Here is a 17,358-nt window from a genome sequence, read left to right on the forward strand (position 1 = left end):
ACCAGAAGACTTTCCTCATATTTCCAAGTATGATTTATAGACTCTTTTTTTGTTAAAGTTCACTTGCTAGCCATTATCTTGGGGTTTTTTTTAAAAAAAAAAAAAAAAAAGTATAGCATCTATAAATAAGTGAATATCTCAGATTTGCAATCTACGAAACTATTCACAGTGAGCAGAGGGATTCCTAGAGCGCAATGATAAAATGAAGTGAGTACAGGGATCATGGCCATCTTTACCTTACAATCTAGTACTTGGAATCTGCTCCTCTGGGCAGGCATCTGCAACAAATCTTTCAAAAACTAAATAAATAAATTTTCCTTATATTATTTGACAAGGCAGAAATGACATGGCATAATAGCCAAGAGGTCAGAGGGTTCCACTTTTGACCTAAAAAGTCCACATTTGTGACCTTCCTCAAAATCATTTTCCACTTATAGGCAAAATGTTCTAGTTGCAGAGATGTTACTGGAGATAGGTCTATTCCTTCAGCCACTTTTAAAGAGAGAGGGTGGCTGTGTTTTGTCACATGCCTATTTCTGCTAATGTTCAGTCTACTGTGATGGTATCTGCCAAACTTAGCCTGGCACGTGGATTCATGTGGAGAAACAGGGTAATAAGTTAATCTCAGTAACTTTAGATGTCAGTGTAAATGTCAATACCCAAGCTAGCAACTCTTGACTCTGTTTTAGGTCTGAGGAAAAAGTGGTTATTTTTAAGGTGCAATTCAGTTTTAGATACCTATTTTAGGATGAATATGCCTTAAGAGCTATTGAATATGTTGACTAGATCTCCATCAATTATCAAGGACAGTGACTAACATAAGTACGGATGCCTAATTTAGTTTCGTGGACACCGCTTGCAGTTTCTGGATACTGATTCAACTTCAGGATGCTCACCCTGGGGTAGTTCTGGTCCTATGGGAAAGTTGGAGGCCCTAATGAGGTTCAGAGTGAAACAGGGATGTGTCTGCTGAGTTTAGGCACCAAGAATAGCCAGAGCTGAGGGAAAATGTTGGGGGTTGTAGTTCTGGATTGAGGATTTAGTTAGACATAATGACTGTCCTGCTGGATGAAAGACAACACCTGATTAGACCACTGCACTGATACTGGGTAGGAGCAAAGTAAAGCAGGCTCATTTGTTTACCACTGAGGCAGTAAATTCCAGGTGAAGGACAGGAAGTAACGTAGAATGTTAACTTCATAGATTGCTTGACTATACGTTGGGTACATCTGTTATGTCAAAGTCTTTTTACCTCTATATGATTTAAAACAATCAACCCTTTAATCTTGAAAAACATGGGTGGAAAAAGTATGCTCCTATAGTTCTAGAAACCTGCAGTACATGAAGTGGAGAATACTATTAAAATGATAATATTCTTTATTTTGTCTTTAAGATTTAATTCATTACAATTCATTACTAGTTAATAGAGGCATTTAAAGACATTTTTCAGGTAACATAGACCCAGGATTTAATCACATTTAAAAATCTAAATCCTGCTACAAATTTGTTCTGAATTCTAAATATTTAGATTAATAAACTGAAAATCAAAGATATGCATTCTATAAATTGACTGAGAAAAAGTCAACATGCAGTTATCATGGAGAGGAAGGGATTTGAATAAGTTCTTTTATGGGTCAACAGCCTTTCAATACCTGTACACATTGATTGTCTGTGATAATTAAAATTAAATGCAGAAGGCACATTTTTAATTATCAGTAGGTGTTGTGGTTTGAGCCTACTCAGCAGCTAAATGCCACACAGCCGCTCACCCACCCTCCCCCTACTTGGGAATGGGGAGGGAATCGGAGGGGCAAAGAGAGGCTCGTGGGTTGAGATAAAAACAGTTTAGTAACAGAATAATACACTGACAGCAGTATCAACGGGTAAGGTACAATACAGCTGCTCACCACCCACCAACCAACCAACCAACCAACCAACCAACACCCACCTGCTCCCGGTCAGCAATACCAAACACCAAGGCCACACTGCCAGAAGTGGCAGCCTCTCCCGGCCCACTCCTGCCTTTATATAGTGAGCACTATGTCACGTGACATGGACTATCAGCCAATCCGGGCCCAGCCCTCCAGCTGTGCTCCCCCCGCCCCCACACACAGGTGAGGGCACTGGGACCTGGGGAGCCCCTGGGGTCTCAGGGTGCTGCAGCACTCCTCCCGCTGCCAAATGAACATGAACCCTATTCCAGCCTGTACCAGGACAGTAGGCTAAAGAATTCCATGTGCATTATTGCCTCAAGCCAGAGAATGACCACTGAATACAGAGAGCTTTATGGGAACAAAGCTAAAACCAATATTTGATGGCAGAATGCATTGAAATCCAGAATAGTAACTGCAGCAAAGAAACAGACTGAAGGACATAATCCACAATAAAGTAACTGTCCTGTTCTCTGTGCTTGTTGCTACAGATCATAATGCTTTTTTAATATTACCAAGGAACCAAATATTTCTGAACATGCAGAAAAACGTATGTTTCCTGAAAACATTCTCAGAAGTTAGATGTATCAATACAGTGTGAAGAAATACTTACAATTAAAGGCTTTAGTTATTCACACTCTTGGAATATGTGTAATTATTTGTAAACATTAGTTGTACAACATTATAAATACTTTTACATGAATTAACTTTCTTAATTGTTTGCTTTAAACCTAATTAAACTCATTCAGAATTAAAATTGCCTTTTATGACTTTAGCTTAGTTTATATCTGAAATGAACTGAGATTAACTGAATAATTATAAATAAGTGTCCATATCTCCATACCAGGATTCAATACAATTTAAATAACTCAGGTTTCCTGAATGTCCTTGTAAGCCTGATTCTTGTATGTGTGCATGATGGATGCTTTCTACAGTGACTGCATAAATTGAAAGGTAGTATGACCATCACTTTTGTTGAATATACTGTCAGTAATTTGTCCTTATGCTTTCTCTTATATAAGTTAATTTGGCCCTAGCCAAAGCTGCACTTTCTGAAACACTGAATTTTAGCATGTGTGTGTGTATGTATGCATAAGGACAAAGCAGATAGGAGGTGAAGAATCCTTGACTGTATGTGTCTTCCTCTCAAAACTATAATTAGTGACCTGCCTATGAAGTTTTAAATTTCAGATCAATTTTAAGATGTGCTTATCAACTGGTTTCACTACTGTGTGTTACAGTTTATTTGAGAGACCAGTAGAGGAGCAATACCTGAAAAAATTCAGAGGATTCAAGAAGAGCTCAAATTTTTTGTTGAACACAACAACCAATAGCCCAGAATTCTGTAACCAGCCAGGCTACAGCTCATAGTGCCCTAGAAAATAATCTCTCGTACCACAGGGAGGCTGTCAGGATAGTCCTGGCTGAGAGTGAATGTGTAGTTTGAGAACTAACCGAGGAGGTACTAATGGGTACTAACAGTGTACATTTCACTTTTACAGAGTATTAAAACATAACCCAAGTTATGCCAAACTTAGGTTTGTTCTATGCATAGCTAGTGCTAGTGGGTCGTATTGCCCTTTACTTTTGCCTGTAGCTTAACTGGAAGGCTCTGCTGAAGTTTTGCAAGCCACATGAAATTAGGTCCACATGAGGTATTACATCCATATGCTTCAGAAGCTACTATTAGATGCAGCTGAGAAGGTCTTTCTGGTTCACATGCACATGTGCTAATACCAAAAAAAGCAGAAGACAGGAGCTAGACTTGGTGCAAATAGATGTAATTTTTTTAAATCAGTGAAATTTATACTGTGCAGAACTTTCTTAATACCTGCAGACTTGATTTTTGTCTTCTGTGGAATATGAACAGAGAATTCAAATTGAATTTGAACCCCATTTTCAAGGTAGAACATAAGATGTATAGACAAACAAGGGGAAATACCCCAGTAGGACCTTCAAGCTCATATATGATTTGTCGATGCAGATAAAACTAATTTACAGAAAAACATGTCCTGTGTATTTGTACCACGTTACAACTTGAGCTGTGATATCTCAGATCTTTCTTCTTAGTTATGTATTTTGACAGATGTATTTACCAAATATGTTTGTTAGAAAGTTTGTTTTGTTTATGAGGGACAATCTGCATAGAAATCTTCAGACTGATCTAAGTGGGACAAATGAATGAGAAAGTCAGTCTTACAAGTTTTCTTAAGTCACTGGTAAACTGATTCCTAAAATACAGAAGGGAGTTTGTTTGTCTGCTTTTATTTTTTTGTTGTTTTTGTTTTTAGAATGGGTAAAAAAATAAAGAAGGAAGGAGAGCCTCCACCCAAGGATGTGGTAAGTTTATAAACTGTTATGTGCTATAAAATAAACATTACACAATTACAGGCCCAGCTCTGCCATCCTTACATAGTTCCTTACTCTCCTAGCTTACCCACATTATTCTAAAAATGTCTTTTAAAGATGATTCTGTTTCTGCTTTTCTTGGACAGCATACAAACCAGAGTGACTGGGCATGTGTAGTTCTTTGTGGAGATTGTTGTCTTTGGCAGGCTTTGCAAATAGTAACGTATGAAACAATCCAGGCTTCTTTTTATTTGAAGAAAAGTATTAGCTTTCCATTTGTAAAAATCAAAGGAGAAGGGTGAAGAGCGACTTGAAATCTGCCTGTCTTTTCAACTATGGAGACATTACCTTTCTTTAAGGATGAAAGACTTAAGAGCCTAGGAGGATCTGCAGAGTGTTTTAATTAATACAAAATTTTACAGATATTTTGAACGACAGTACTTCATATTCCAGATCTTTTGCAAAGATATATACAGTCTTTAGCAGTAGTTCAGGTTGTTTCTGGTATCATTGGAAGTGCTGCAGTGAGAAGTACAAGAGCTGAAGCAAAATATGGAACAATGGTGCTAATGTGACTTTTTTTCAAAAGATGGAGATTAAGGGTCTGACACTAGCACACTTTTTCAAGAGTTTCTATAAATTCACAAGGTACAAAGAGACCCCTAAAAACATAGAGGTTCAAAATATAGGCATTTTTAAAGTTTGATTGGTTTATTCAGAAGGGAGTAGAGGAAATAAGACAGAGACATTGAAGAGAGTATAATATCAATTCTGTGCCAGATAATAACTAAGTTAATGAAAATCAGGACTTTAGCAATTCCCACAGAGGAGCATGAAACTAAATGCAAAGTTCAGTATGCTGTTTTAAAAAAACAATGCATTTGTCTATAAAGAGTGGTGGTACTGCAAGAGCTTTTTCAAAGGTCATAAACAAGTTGATCAGCAAAACTACATCACAATTTCAATATTAAATAAGCATAAATAGTTTTGAGTAAGACAGTAATATCCAATAGGCATGATGTCACTGAGGCATAGCAATTGATATCAGGTTTTCCAAACTGTTCTGTGGAAAGATAAATACTACAGGCAAAATTCATAAGCACTAATCAATAGTAAATCCTTATGAAAGGGGACTTGACATAGAACTTTAACATGAGAGGATAAATTGATCTAAAGCCCTTTCTGTATGGGATAACCTAGAAAACCAGGAGGAGACACAAAGAAGATATATATGGATAGGACTAATTAAAACAGTCTAAGAAAAAATTGAAAGGCATGACAGTGGATTTAAGGCATACAGATGAGCTAACTCATTCCAGAGTAATAAAAGCTGACTTTTTCAGTACATATATAGAAAGTAGAAGCAGCAACACTATTTCTAGATCCAAAAGACACCATTAGAGTTTCTGGGGAAAAATATAGTACTAACTACCACAAAAAGCTGTGAATAATGTTAGAAAAGGTATTCAATAATTGAAAAAATTAGACTTACAGAAAAAGTCAGTAAACCTATTAAAAATGAAAGAATTGGAAAGAGTGAAGTCCAGATGTCATCTTCAGTTTTTGCCTTAGTTTTTACGCTTATTATACTTCAGGCTAGTACGTCTCTTCTAGCAGTCCTGTCAGGAGAAAAAAACCTGAATGTTGCATAGCAAAACAGTATTAAAAATGAAAATAGATCATGGATTAGTTGTAACTATCAACAAGAAAATCTTCTAGTTATGAGAATATTGTTGATAGTAATCATGTAAAATCAAATCTCAAAACTTTAAATTTCACCTGGATATTTCAGATGGCAGGAAATGAGATGCAGACAAAATAAAAGATGTTTTAGCTATTATCTTCTGATTGATACTCTGCTTATGAAAATGTCAAGTTCAAGAAAAGAAGCCTTGAGATAATGTGGACACACTTATAAAACAGGGCCTTGGTGCATGAGGAATGCTCTGTAAATATATGGCACTGCAGATGACCACTAATTTTTATAGATTTCTAGGAACAGGTGGGAAACACATCTCCTAGCCTAGCCACTGATTATATGTTTAAGAATGTATTCCTGAGGACTCTGTTTTCCCTGCCTTTCATAATCTGTCTTTTACTATTATTTGTTCTGAGAATTGGGCCCCTCCAAGAAGAGGATTGCTTTGAGCCTCTATATGGATGACCTTAGACAGTAATTTAGGCAGATAAAATATGCTAACTTTGACATAGATTGATAGGAACTTTTCATACAACATCTTCGTTAAGTTTGGTCTAGATAATATTACTATTTGATCATCAGCTAGGGCATAAACATTAAAAGGGAATCCTAAGATTACCATTAGATAAAATACTGAGGCATTATCACTGAAAGCAAGCTGTAGATACCTGAGTATTTTTGAAGATGGCTTAGTTCACAACATGGATGTGAACTGAATATATGAAGTGGCACTAGCAACTCCTGAAATTTAGTCTCCACAGAAACACTTTTTGAGCGATTAATGCCTAAATATTAATTTGACTTGTCTTTAGTAAGTCTTTCAACACTGTCTCTCATAACATCCTCATAGATAAACTGATGAAATACAGGCTAGATAAATAGACAGTGTAGATGAACTGAAAACTAGCTGAACTGCCAGGTCCAGCTGAAGATCAGGCAGTGGTGTTTTGTCCCAGGGGTTGATCCCAGGGCCAGGACTGTTTAACCTCTTCATTAGTGCCCTGAGTGATGGAACAGAGTGCATCCTCATCAAGTTTGCAGAAGATATGAAATTGAGAGGAGTGGTTGACAGACCAGTTGGTTGTGCAACCATCCAAAGGGACTGCAGCAAACTAGAGAAATGGGAAAATGAGGATTTCATTAGGTTCAATAAAGGGAAATGCCAAGTCTTGTACCTGGGGAGGAATAACCAGTATAGACTGTTTGATAACCAGCTAGAAGGCAGCTCTACAGGAAAGGACCTGGTGATTGTGGTGGAAATGCACCATCAATGTGCACCTGGAGCAAAGAAAGCTAACAAAATCCTGGGGTGCATTAGGCAAAGTGTTGCCAGCAACCTGAGAGAGGGGATTATTGTCTTCCACTCAGTGTTGGTGAGTGAGACCACACCTGAAGTGCTGTGTCCCGTTCTGGATTCCCTAGTACAAGAGAGACATGGTCTTACTGGAACAAGTCTGCCAAAGGCTAGGAGCATTTGTCAGATGAGGAGAGACTGAGGGTTAGGACTGTTTGTTCTTGTGAGAAGGCTTGGAGGGGTCTTGTCAATATGTATAAATACCTGATAAAAGGGAACAAAGATGTCAGGCCAGGCTCTTCTCAGTGGTGCCCAGTGAAAGGATGAGAGGCAACGGGCACAAACTGAAACCCATGAGGTTCCAATCAAACATAAAAAAAAAAAAAATCCTCTTTTACTGTACGAATGATGGAACATGGTGCAGGTTGCCCAGAGAGGTTATGGAGTCTCCATCCTTGGAGATATTCAAAGTCAGACTGCATACCAGCCCTGAGCTCTACTGACCCTGCTCTGAACAGGGCAGTTGGACCAGATCAGCTCCAGAGGTGCCTTCTAACATCAACAGTTTGTGATTCAGAAAACCAGAATATCTTGGTTTTATATTGTTAGTATAGGACATCAGACAATGACAGAACTGAAACAATTAACATTACTAGGTGTATATTAACTCTGTTTTCCTAGGTAAAGGGGTTACGAATATGAAAGATATCTGTAATACTACTAAAGGGTCTATGAAAGGTGAAAGGCTAAAGCAGACCTATAGTAAGTTAATTAAAATTTAAAGGATATTTTTTTTAAATGACAGCACAATTAAACAATAGAAGAATAGCAGATAAATGCATCCTTCAAAAGATGGGATTTGTATCTAAATGGGAAAACAAAAAACCCTTGCACTCACAAATGGGAAATAAAAGCAGAATTTTACAATGCACCAAAATATTTTGGGAGAGAACTAGCAAGGATACAAAAACTAGCAATAAAGCTTTTCCAAATTGGTTAGAAGCAGAAGCTTCTTAGAGGGACACTATGGGGTGATTAAAGTCGTAAAAGAAGAGCAAAATTATTTATTTTTGTGTCAAAAGACAAAGTTATATAGCAAATTACTAAAACAAATATGAATAAATTGCCCAAATATGAATAAATTGTATTTGCTCAGGTCTTGTCCAACTGAAAAATAATTAAAATCTGAAATTGTGGTACTGTTACTTATATTATTTAATGCGTAGCCTTTGTACTAGAGGAATGGAGAGTAGAAAATTTCATTTTCAAAAGAAATACATCAGTAATTACAGAAAGTTTGTCTTCCATGCTGTGTTAATTAGTAGAAATAGTTACACGTAAAAAAAAAAAAAAAAAGGAAAAAAAATGCATGGATAAATATGATAGTAATGGAGGAGGATCAATACTGCTTGTGTAGAGGAAATTTTGATCTCTGAAATCTATTTGAATTCTTTCAAGGAGTCAGTGAGCAAATAGATAATGGTGATCTGGTTGATACAGTTATTTAGCTTTTTCAGAAGTTTTTAGACCAGGCTTTTCACTCACAGAAACACCAACATGTGAAAAGAAATTCTGTTCCTCACAATAATGTCTGGTTATAAAATAAAAAGCAAAGTTGAGAAAACAAATTACTGTTAAGGTTTCATAATGGAGGGAGGTTACCAGTGGAATGTCATGAGGTTTTATTCTGCAACCTGTGTCATTCAGTCTATCAGAATTAATGTAGATACTTTCATGAAAATGGCAGCCAGTTCCTAAGTAGGCAGAAGTGAATAAGTACAACATTTCAAATTTCAGAAATAAAAGGCAAAACACCGTGTCACTAACAAATGCATTATACATGCACATGTTGAATGCCATTAACAGTTCTGGTGTTTCCATCTCAAAAAGGTACAGCTGCACCATAGAAAAGTACTGAGAAAGACAACAAGAATAGACAGAGTGGTTTCTGTATTAGGAAAGATCAAAGAGAGTAGGTTTCTTTATCCCTGAAAGGAAATGACTGTGAAGAGGAATATCGTAGAAACTTAACAAAAGGATGAATATACAAAGAAGGCAAATGGGTGTAAATTATTTCAGTGTTTCTTATGGTGCATGAACTGTGGAGGACAAATAAAATTACCAGGTGCTCATTCTAAAACAAAGAAAAGACATAGCTAGCTATATGACTGTTAAACTGTGATACTTGTGTCTCAGACTATTAAAGGTGGCTAAAATACAGATGGCTTCAAAAATTATTTACCAAATTAACTGGTGGAAAATTTTTCTTGGACTTTTTGAACACAGATATAAAATAGCTATCTCACCACTTCTCTAGGTTCCAGAGTGCTGGAGTATGGGGGGGAATATAAGCAAAGTTTAATAGTCTGCTTGCCCATACTTGTTACCAAGCTTTGTCAAGGACAGGATGCTGGGCTAAGTGGGTCTTTGGTCTGACTGGAAACATACTTTGTATTACCTTCAATTTCAACTAAGTTGATGGAAGCCAAAAAAAAAAAAATCCTGCAAATACTCTGCAGTTTCTAATGGCTTTGAAGTCAAATGTACAGAAAAATCATGATCAAAGTTATATAGAAGTTTTTTACTTACAGCTTTCTTTTTCATTTAACTTACTTGTTCTTAATACAAACTGAATGTTGGAAATGTTGTTTATAAACCAGTTCAATTTCTGTGTTTAATTCAAGGTTGTTTGTAACTTCAGGCATGTTATTCTAGCACACAATCTGTCCTGTATGTGCCATTAAGGGAAAAGTCTGCAACGATGTATGAAGATTTAGGAGCAAGCCTTGATTTTTTTAAAAATTTTAAAAGTTTTTTTTTATAAAAGGAGGGGGTACTCTAGCTATGCTGGCACTGTGATAAGCAAAAGTCATATCTAGTTCTGTGATAGTTTTGACAAGCAATGTTACTTCCCAGCAAATCACTGTCCTGCTCAGGCCTTTGACTTCTTAAACATACATTGATCTCAGTGACTCTTCTTACCAGGTTTTCAGCAGAAAACTGCTACTAATAGGAAAGTGCCTACTGAATATTTCAGACAGTAATGGTGATGTAGTATGTAGTAATGTCTATACAAATGGGTAGAGATTAGACCAATTTCACTCTGCTCATGTGCCAACCTGTCATTAAATCCTAGGAATCACCACTGAATTGTAGTTTATATGACTACTTGTGAACATGAGAGGCAATGAGAATGGAGCAACATAATAGCATCTTTGGTATTAAATCAATGTAAATAAATACATGAGATTTAAAACTCTTATTTCATAATTAATTTCTTATTAAACTTCATCAGACATCAATCTTTGTGTTTATTTTTCTCTGGAGGACTAACAGCCTTTACTAAAAATTACAGTTTTATCTCATCACCAAGTCATTTGGCCAGACTGAGGAGATCTGTCTGTGCTTAAATCATAGCACTTACCTGGAGAATCACGTTCTGTCCACACAAGGACACAGATGTGCAGAAGTAGAGAAGTATAAAGGTGGCTAAAGGGACTTTCAGTCATCTCTTAATTCTCCCTCTCATAGGGGTATAATGAATGAATGTAAACTGAATTTTTTGCCTCCTTACAATCCAAAAAGAAAATTCCCATAAAGAATTCCATCATTTTAGGCCTATCATTAATATGTAACTTGCACCACTCTGCCATTATTTGATTTAATTCTTGTTGCTGAGTCATTAAGCAAAATTACTTATGGTACAGCAAGCTGATTATATTTTCTTTAAAAAGGAGCTTTGTTCCATGACCTATCCCATGCCTCCAGCCTGGCACAGCAAGCATGAAGTTGGACATGTCTTCAGGTTTTCAGACCTGCTTGAAGCCAGGGAGACCAGTTAATCACATTAACTGTTAATGAAATTTGGATCTTGATCTTGTAGACTGTTAAATTGGGTGATATGCCTCATGAAAGATGATGAAATTACTTAGATTTAAAAACCTACTAAAAATATTAATTTAAAAGTCTGGATACTAGTATCCTATTTTGCCTTATTTTTAAACAAGTCAGAGGAGGCAGAAGAAAAAATAGACTCCTCTTTGTTCATTTTCCTCCCAGCTCACTCATATCTTTTTTGAAGATTTGCTCAAAATAATTTCCTTGCTTGACAACTGGCTTGTATGTATCTTCATGCCCTTATTGTTCAGCAACATGTGCCTCTGATATAACTATTACACGGGTTTTAAATGAAGTAAAACAAACAACAGACAGTTAAAAATATATGTGGTATAAATGTACATTATAATAATATTTTAAAATAATCTGTATTGCTACCTTAAATGCTTAATCTGCTTTATTTTAAGGATAAATACATTGATATTGAGAGACTACATGACTCCAGTATCTAGTAGTTTCTGTATGTAACAGAGATACTCTATGGGCCTAAAGTGTGAGGACAGAAGAGATTTTTTCCAGATTAAAAAATCATTTTAAATCCAAATAAGCATAAAACTTTTTAATGGGTAGAATTTTCAGAAAACCTCAAGTCTTGTTAAAGAACAAAAGGCTTTTTCAGAATATTCCCTTGCTCAAGTGAACTTAGTCCTAAAGAGTCTATGAAGAGGGTGAAACCTGCCAGATTCGTTGGAAGATTTATTTCTGTATGAGAGAGGTCAGAAATAGAAATGAACACTTTGTATCGTTTCTAGATGGATGAGCAGGGATTATATCACTGAAATACTTCAGATAGTACCAGGTCATGGAGAGCAACCACAAAGTGTTAATGCCACAGAGTAACCAAATCCTCTTCCTCCTACAACACCTAAATTCATAGGCTCTACACACAGCTACTCAAAAGAAACTTCTCCTGTTTAGTTCTGAAGCCACAGAATGCTCTTACATTTGTAACAGAATTATATACTTTGTTGCCCTCAAGACTTCCTAGGGGTACAGGGAAGTGTCAAGGTTTTCCCAAAATCTTCATAAAGGATGAAGTCATTATTATATTTGGAAGTCAATTATTCTTTCTTATTTTTCAGCAATATCTCAAATTGTTATTAAAAAAAATAATTTTTCCAGGTAAATAGCAACTTATGTTAATATTTATTATTCTGTGTAGATCTTAAACTAGATTTTTTTTTTTTTAATGAGATGTGGGAGTGTACTGCAGCACATAGAAAGGCTCAGTATAAATCAAGTTATTCTTTTTTTTTTTTTTTTGTAGTTTGATCCTTTATTGATTGAAAGCAAAACAGCAGCAACAGTTGTGCTAATGCTTAGCTCTTCTGAAGAGGAAATTTTGGCCAAAGCATGTCATGCTCTATATAAATTTGCATCAAAAGGTTAGTCTTTTTGAAATGAGCTTTCCTTTGAGTTGCGTAGATTTTGATAGTAGTTCACAAGGTCTCTGTCAAGGTTTTTGGGGTTTTCTGAAATATCTATAAAACTTGTATTTTCAGTTATAAAGAAGACCTGTGATTTTTGTGAAAGAAATTTTTATAATTTTGTTGTAGAATTTTATATTCTCTGTTTAATAGAGCTTGGTTTAAATATAATCGAAACCTGTTTTGTTATTAGCAACAGACCTGCATCTGGGAAAGAATAATAATTTTTATGTTACAGTTTGAAACTTCTGTACCAGTGTAGTTATTTCAAGGTTTCAATGAAAATTACTTTTTGGCTCATTTCTGTTATTTTTGCATATAATTCTTGTGTCAGTACTTCTGTGACAGATGATTTATTGGAAACTGCTCAGCCTCCTTTATCAATCTTATTCCTATAACTGTTTGGAATCTAAGAAGTCTCCAAGATTTCAAACCTTCCAAAGGTCCCCATATTCTCTATGGCTAAGCATCATGTTCTGGGCACCCACAAGATAACTGTCTAATAGAGGCTCAAAATTATGTAGCACGTAATTTCCAAAATTGCCTCCTACTCATTCAATGCCAGCCACTCAAATTGGTATACACTGGTAGGATGCTTAGTATAATTAATCTGGTTTAATATTAATTTTCATTTAGCTTATGTTTTCTTTAAAAATTATGGGTTTATATGCTGATTGTTGTACTGATGGCAGTTTGTTGTACTGATGGCAATTATCAACACTGCTGAAGTTGTGAGAGAGGAGCTCAAGGTTTTGACAGTTGGCTAGGGATCATTGGTTCTGAAAGATGTTTAGATTCATCTTAATATGGCAAGCTTGGCTGAGGGCATGCAACCAGATTTTCAATATGTGAAGGGAGATTTTGGACTGTTGGGAGACAGCTATAAACTGCACACAGTAAACTCTTGTTGGCTCCTTCCCGGCTGTCCACAGTAAAATATGGCACACTGCAAGAGGACATAAACTTAAATTTTCTGTTTCTACTAAATTAATATTCCTTTAAATTGTTAATGTAGATATTCCTGCAATCTTCCAGAAGACTAGACAGTAACTTTGCAGTGTGGCACAAGAGAAGTTGTTTTCACTTTGCAGTTTATTTCTTTCTTGAATATTGCTAGTAAATTAAGTCCCATCCCTCAATAAAAAATAGTTGTATTTAGTGTTTTGGCCTGAGAATGAGCATAGTACTTCAGTTTCTTCTCACATTGCTCACGTAGCTAGAAAGGGCAGGCATGGTTCATTAGAAAATTAATTACAAAGCACTTGGGGGAACTGAGAATAGGAGTAGATTTTGGATTTTGTTTGTTGGGGTTTGGGTGTTATTTGAGTGAGCAGGAACAGAAGGCTCTAATCACACAAAATACTTGTTTTTCACATAGCCAAAGCCTATTCAGCTACAAAGTGCTCCATTCTCAGGTGGTAGAAATCTCAGATGGGATTTAATGATCCAAATCCTGGTAGTTGTTTCAGTTGAGGGGTACTGCAGATCCACAGAATGAATTAACTCTTATTTTGAGGAAAATAAAATTGGGAGGCAAGAAAAGAGGAAAATAAAATCAGGTTCTTAATGATATCATTCACCCATACTTCACTAAATAGAATGCTGTCCTTTGTACTACCACTGCTGTTTCCAACAAATGAGTTGGGTGCCCAATAGACAAAAGCATCTTTTGCATTACAAATGTGAATTAATCCTAGATACTATTAATCCTTGATACTATTCGTAGCATGTTTATTTGGGGTATAGATTAGACAATCTCCCAAGATCCTGTCGGGGCCTTTGCTCTTCTAAAGTCCAATAGAAGTTTGGTAGCTGGTTTACTTTGTTACATTAGAACTGTGAGCTTGTTGCATTTTTATAGAATTTATAATCTAATTACTCTTAAGGTGATGAAAACAAAGTGACACTTCTTGGTCTTGGAGCAGTAGAACAACTGTATAAACTGATCTCACATGAAGATCCAATTGTACGGAGAAATGCCATCATGGTGTTTGGGATCATGGCTTCTAATAGTAAGAGTCTCCATTTTTTAATATTTTTCAATATGTAATTTTGAACACCAAACATGAGCAATAGGTAGCTCATGTGAAAAAATTCTACAATAACAGCCCAGAATAAAGGAACAAATTCAGGAGTGAACTCCACTGATTTTGAAAAAAAAAAATTACAAGATAAGTTAATTTTCCTCCAACCCTTATTTTTGTTTTGACATGCCCAAATTGAAACAGTTTAATACTGAAATTATGTCTATTAGGGAAAGCTGGACTACATAAGATGTCCATCAATGTGGACACAACACTTTACAAAAGTTGGAAGAGAAGGATAAAGTAGTATTTAACATCTACAGAAAATGCTATCGTTAAATATCTGTTGTTACGAGGGGCATTAGTGTAACTACAGTGGTAAGGAAGAAAATGTGTTAAATTTAAAGTAGCTAACTCGAATAGTAATAGCAAAAAAAGTCCTGAACTATCAAGCACTGGCATGCATATTTACCCAGCTTCTTTGGCAGGTCATCGCTGCTGTAAATGTTTTGTTATCTGTATCTGAACCAGTGAAGTTCAAGTCATCTTGAATATCTCTCAGAGACATTGCATTCTTGGCAAGGTAGTATACCTACTGTAGCCATACCATTATTAAATGATTTAACCACAGTATATGCAGATTTTCTTGTACGTTTTTATAAGACGAGAATGGGCGTATTACATCCATGCCAGGTGACTGAGTGTCAGATGATCAAGCTGCTGTAAGTGGTAGGTAGACATACCTGAGGATGAAAGAGTAAGTGACTTAAGGTTGAGTTTCAGTGGCTTGTTATTTTTACATTGCTTTAGAAACCTACATTAATATGACTAATCAGGTCTTATTTTGGTAGTTGTTCTACCGAATTGTCTTCCATGGTGGTATCCTAACCACTGTTTAAGTCTTTTCATCAACTGCTGCCTGTGTTTCATGCTGCACTGGACCTTACGCTCTTTACCTTACTTTCAGCTCAACACTAGCATATACTTACTCCCTTCAGACCTTGGCTTCCAAAGCTGCTGCACAAACGTGGGTTTGAATGACTGAAGATCTTCCATTCATATTCACATCTAAATTGTTTTTTTCTTTAAAAGTAAATTTAGCCTATGCCCCTTTTCTTATGTTTCAACACTGTAATGTGTTGATAGTAACAACACGGCCCTGTAAGATCATATGAAATCTGTCCCAAAGAATGTTTTTTGGTTATTCTATCCAGTGGTTGTGGGTTTGCTAGTTTGCCATTGACAACAATAGAAATGTGTTCTAAAAGTCTTTACTGTGATTTTAGTAAGACCTATATTATTCATGTTTTCAGTTTGCAGTGTGGGCTGTGTTAGCATAAAATTAGAAAGTGATGGCTTGAAAATTAAATAACGGAAGGATTGCTTTTAGTTTGATAATTTTAACCACAAATAATTTTAACTATTGGGGTGTGACTTCTTTGACAACTAAAACTGCGCAATATTTAATCAGAACCTGATAGATGCAGGTATTTTGAATGAAGTTTCAATGTATTGAGGAACTTCATATATATCAAATGTCAAAGAATGTTGTCTGGTACTTGAAAATCTCCTCTCTGTTTTCTGAGTACATTATGATCTTGGTATAACTTCACTTGTGTGTCATGCCCAGTCAGACCTTTTTGTCACTCGGGGGGTAACCATGAATACATTTCCCTTGGAGCAGAATCTGTTTCTTTACTCAGCCAAGATTGCCAAATGAAAGACTTCATATTTGTATTTATTTCATTGTAGATGATGTCAAGAAGTTACTGAGGGAACTAGATGTCACAAATTCACTTATATCACAGCTGGAGCCAGAAGGTAGTTTGCAGTATTCATTCCTTGTGCAAAAGTACACTCAGAAATAATTTGTGGTTGCCATTTGATTCGACAACTTATTAAAATCTTCCTAGTAATTTATGATTTGTCATACTACATGTTAAATAGGTGATTGCTTTTATAGAACTATCTCTGTTACTCACTGAATAGTGTTTTATGTTGTACAGATGGAGCAACATGTTTATGGAGATGTCAGGTATGATTAACAGCTATTGTTTATTGACTTCAAATAATATTCTGAACCACTGGATTAGTGATCATATACTGGGCTGAATAAAACTTGATCAAAATATTTCTTTTTTTTCCCCATAGAAGATGTAGTGATCCATGAATTTGCTACTCTCTGTCTAGCACATATGGCTGTTGAATATACTACTAAAGTACAAATATTTGAGCAAGGTGGATTAGAACCACTTATCAGATTACTAGGTAGCCCTGATCCTGATGTTAAGAAGAATTCAGTTGAATGTATCTACCTCCTGGTACAGGTAAAGTTTGTTGTTGTTTTAAATTACAGAGGCAGATGAGTACTTCCCCTACCCCACCCCTGCCATCCTCTGTGAGGTTAATTATTTTAAAATATTTGGTTCCTTTACTCCTCAGTGTTCATCAGTGTATTTGAAAACGTTACACCCAAGACCTTGAGTGTTACATTAGTTATGAATATAGCTGATTTGACTCTAATTCTGTTGAATTTAATGCAATTACCCATTCTATACAGCAATGTAAGTGAGATCAGAATCAGATTCAGATATTTTTAATTAAATATGAATTTGTTTTCTTAGTTGGAAAATATTAATCTCTGTAATGAGAGTTATAACCTGTCTATCCAAAAGGTTGGACTAATCCTGTAAATTAAAGAACTAGCAATTGCATTGTGCCTTATTTTGGCCAGCAA

General features: G+C 35.8%; 1 protein-coding gene across 7 annotated transcripts in view; it reads left to right on the forward strand.

Annotated features, from left to right (window-relative positions):
• The window catches only part of ARMC3 (armadillo repeat containing 3), a 61,581-nt gene that overhangs the window by 4,382 nt on the left and 39,841 nt on the right, over positions 1–17,358 (forward strand). For 3 of the 7 annotated variants that reach the window (XM_042802197.1, XM_042802195.1, XM_042802201.1), the window contains 5 exons: positions 4,223–4,271; positions 12,438–12,555; positions 14,484–14,609; positions 16,374–16,442; positions 16,773–16,948. In XM_042802197.1, the coding sequence (XP_042658131.1) occupies positions 4,224–4,271; positions 12,438–12,555; positions 14,484–14,609; positions 16,374–16,442; positions 16,773–16,948 (537 nt within the window). In that variant the 5' untranslated portion in view covers position 4,223. Of the gene's footprint in view, positions 1–4,222; positions 4,272–12,437; positions 12,556–14,483; positions 14,610–16,373; positions 16,443–16,772; positions 16,949–17,358 lie in introns of those variants that run through there. The other 4 variants (XM_042802198.1, XM_032991737.2, XM_042802200.1 and 1 more) reach the window with 3 other exon arrangements.

Source organism: Tyto alba, unplaced genomic scaffold, assembly GCF_018691265.1.
Source record: "Tyto alba isolate M040663 unplaced genomic scaffold, T.alba_DEE_v4.0 Super-Scaffold_38, whole genome shotgun sequence".
In the NCBI taxonomy this organism is placed as follows: Eukaryota; Metazoa; Chordata; class Aves; order Strigiformes; family Tytonidae; genus Tyto; species Tyto alba.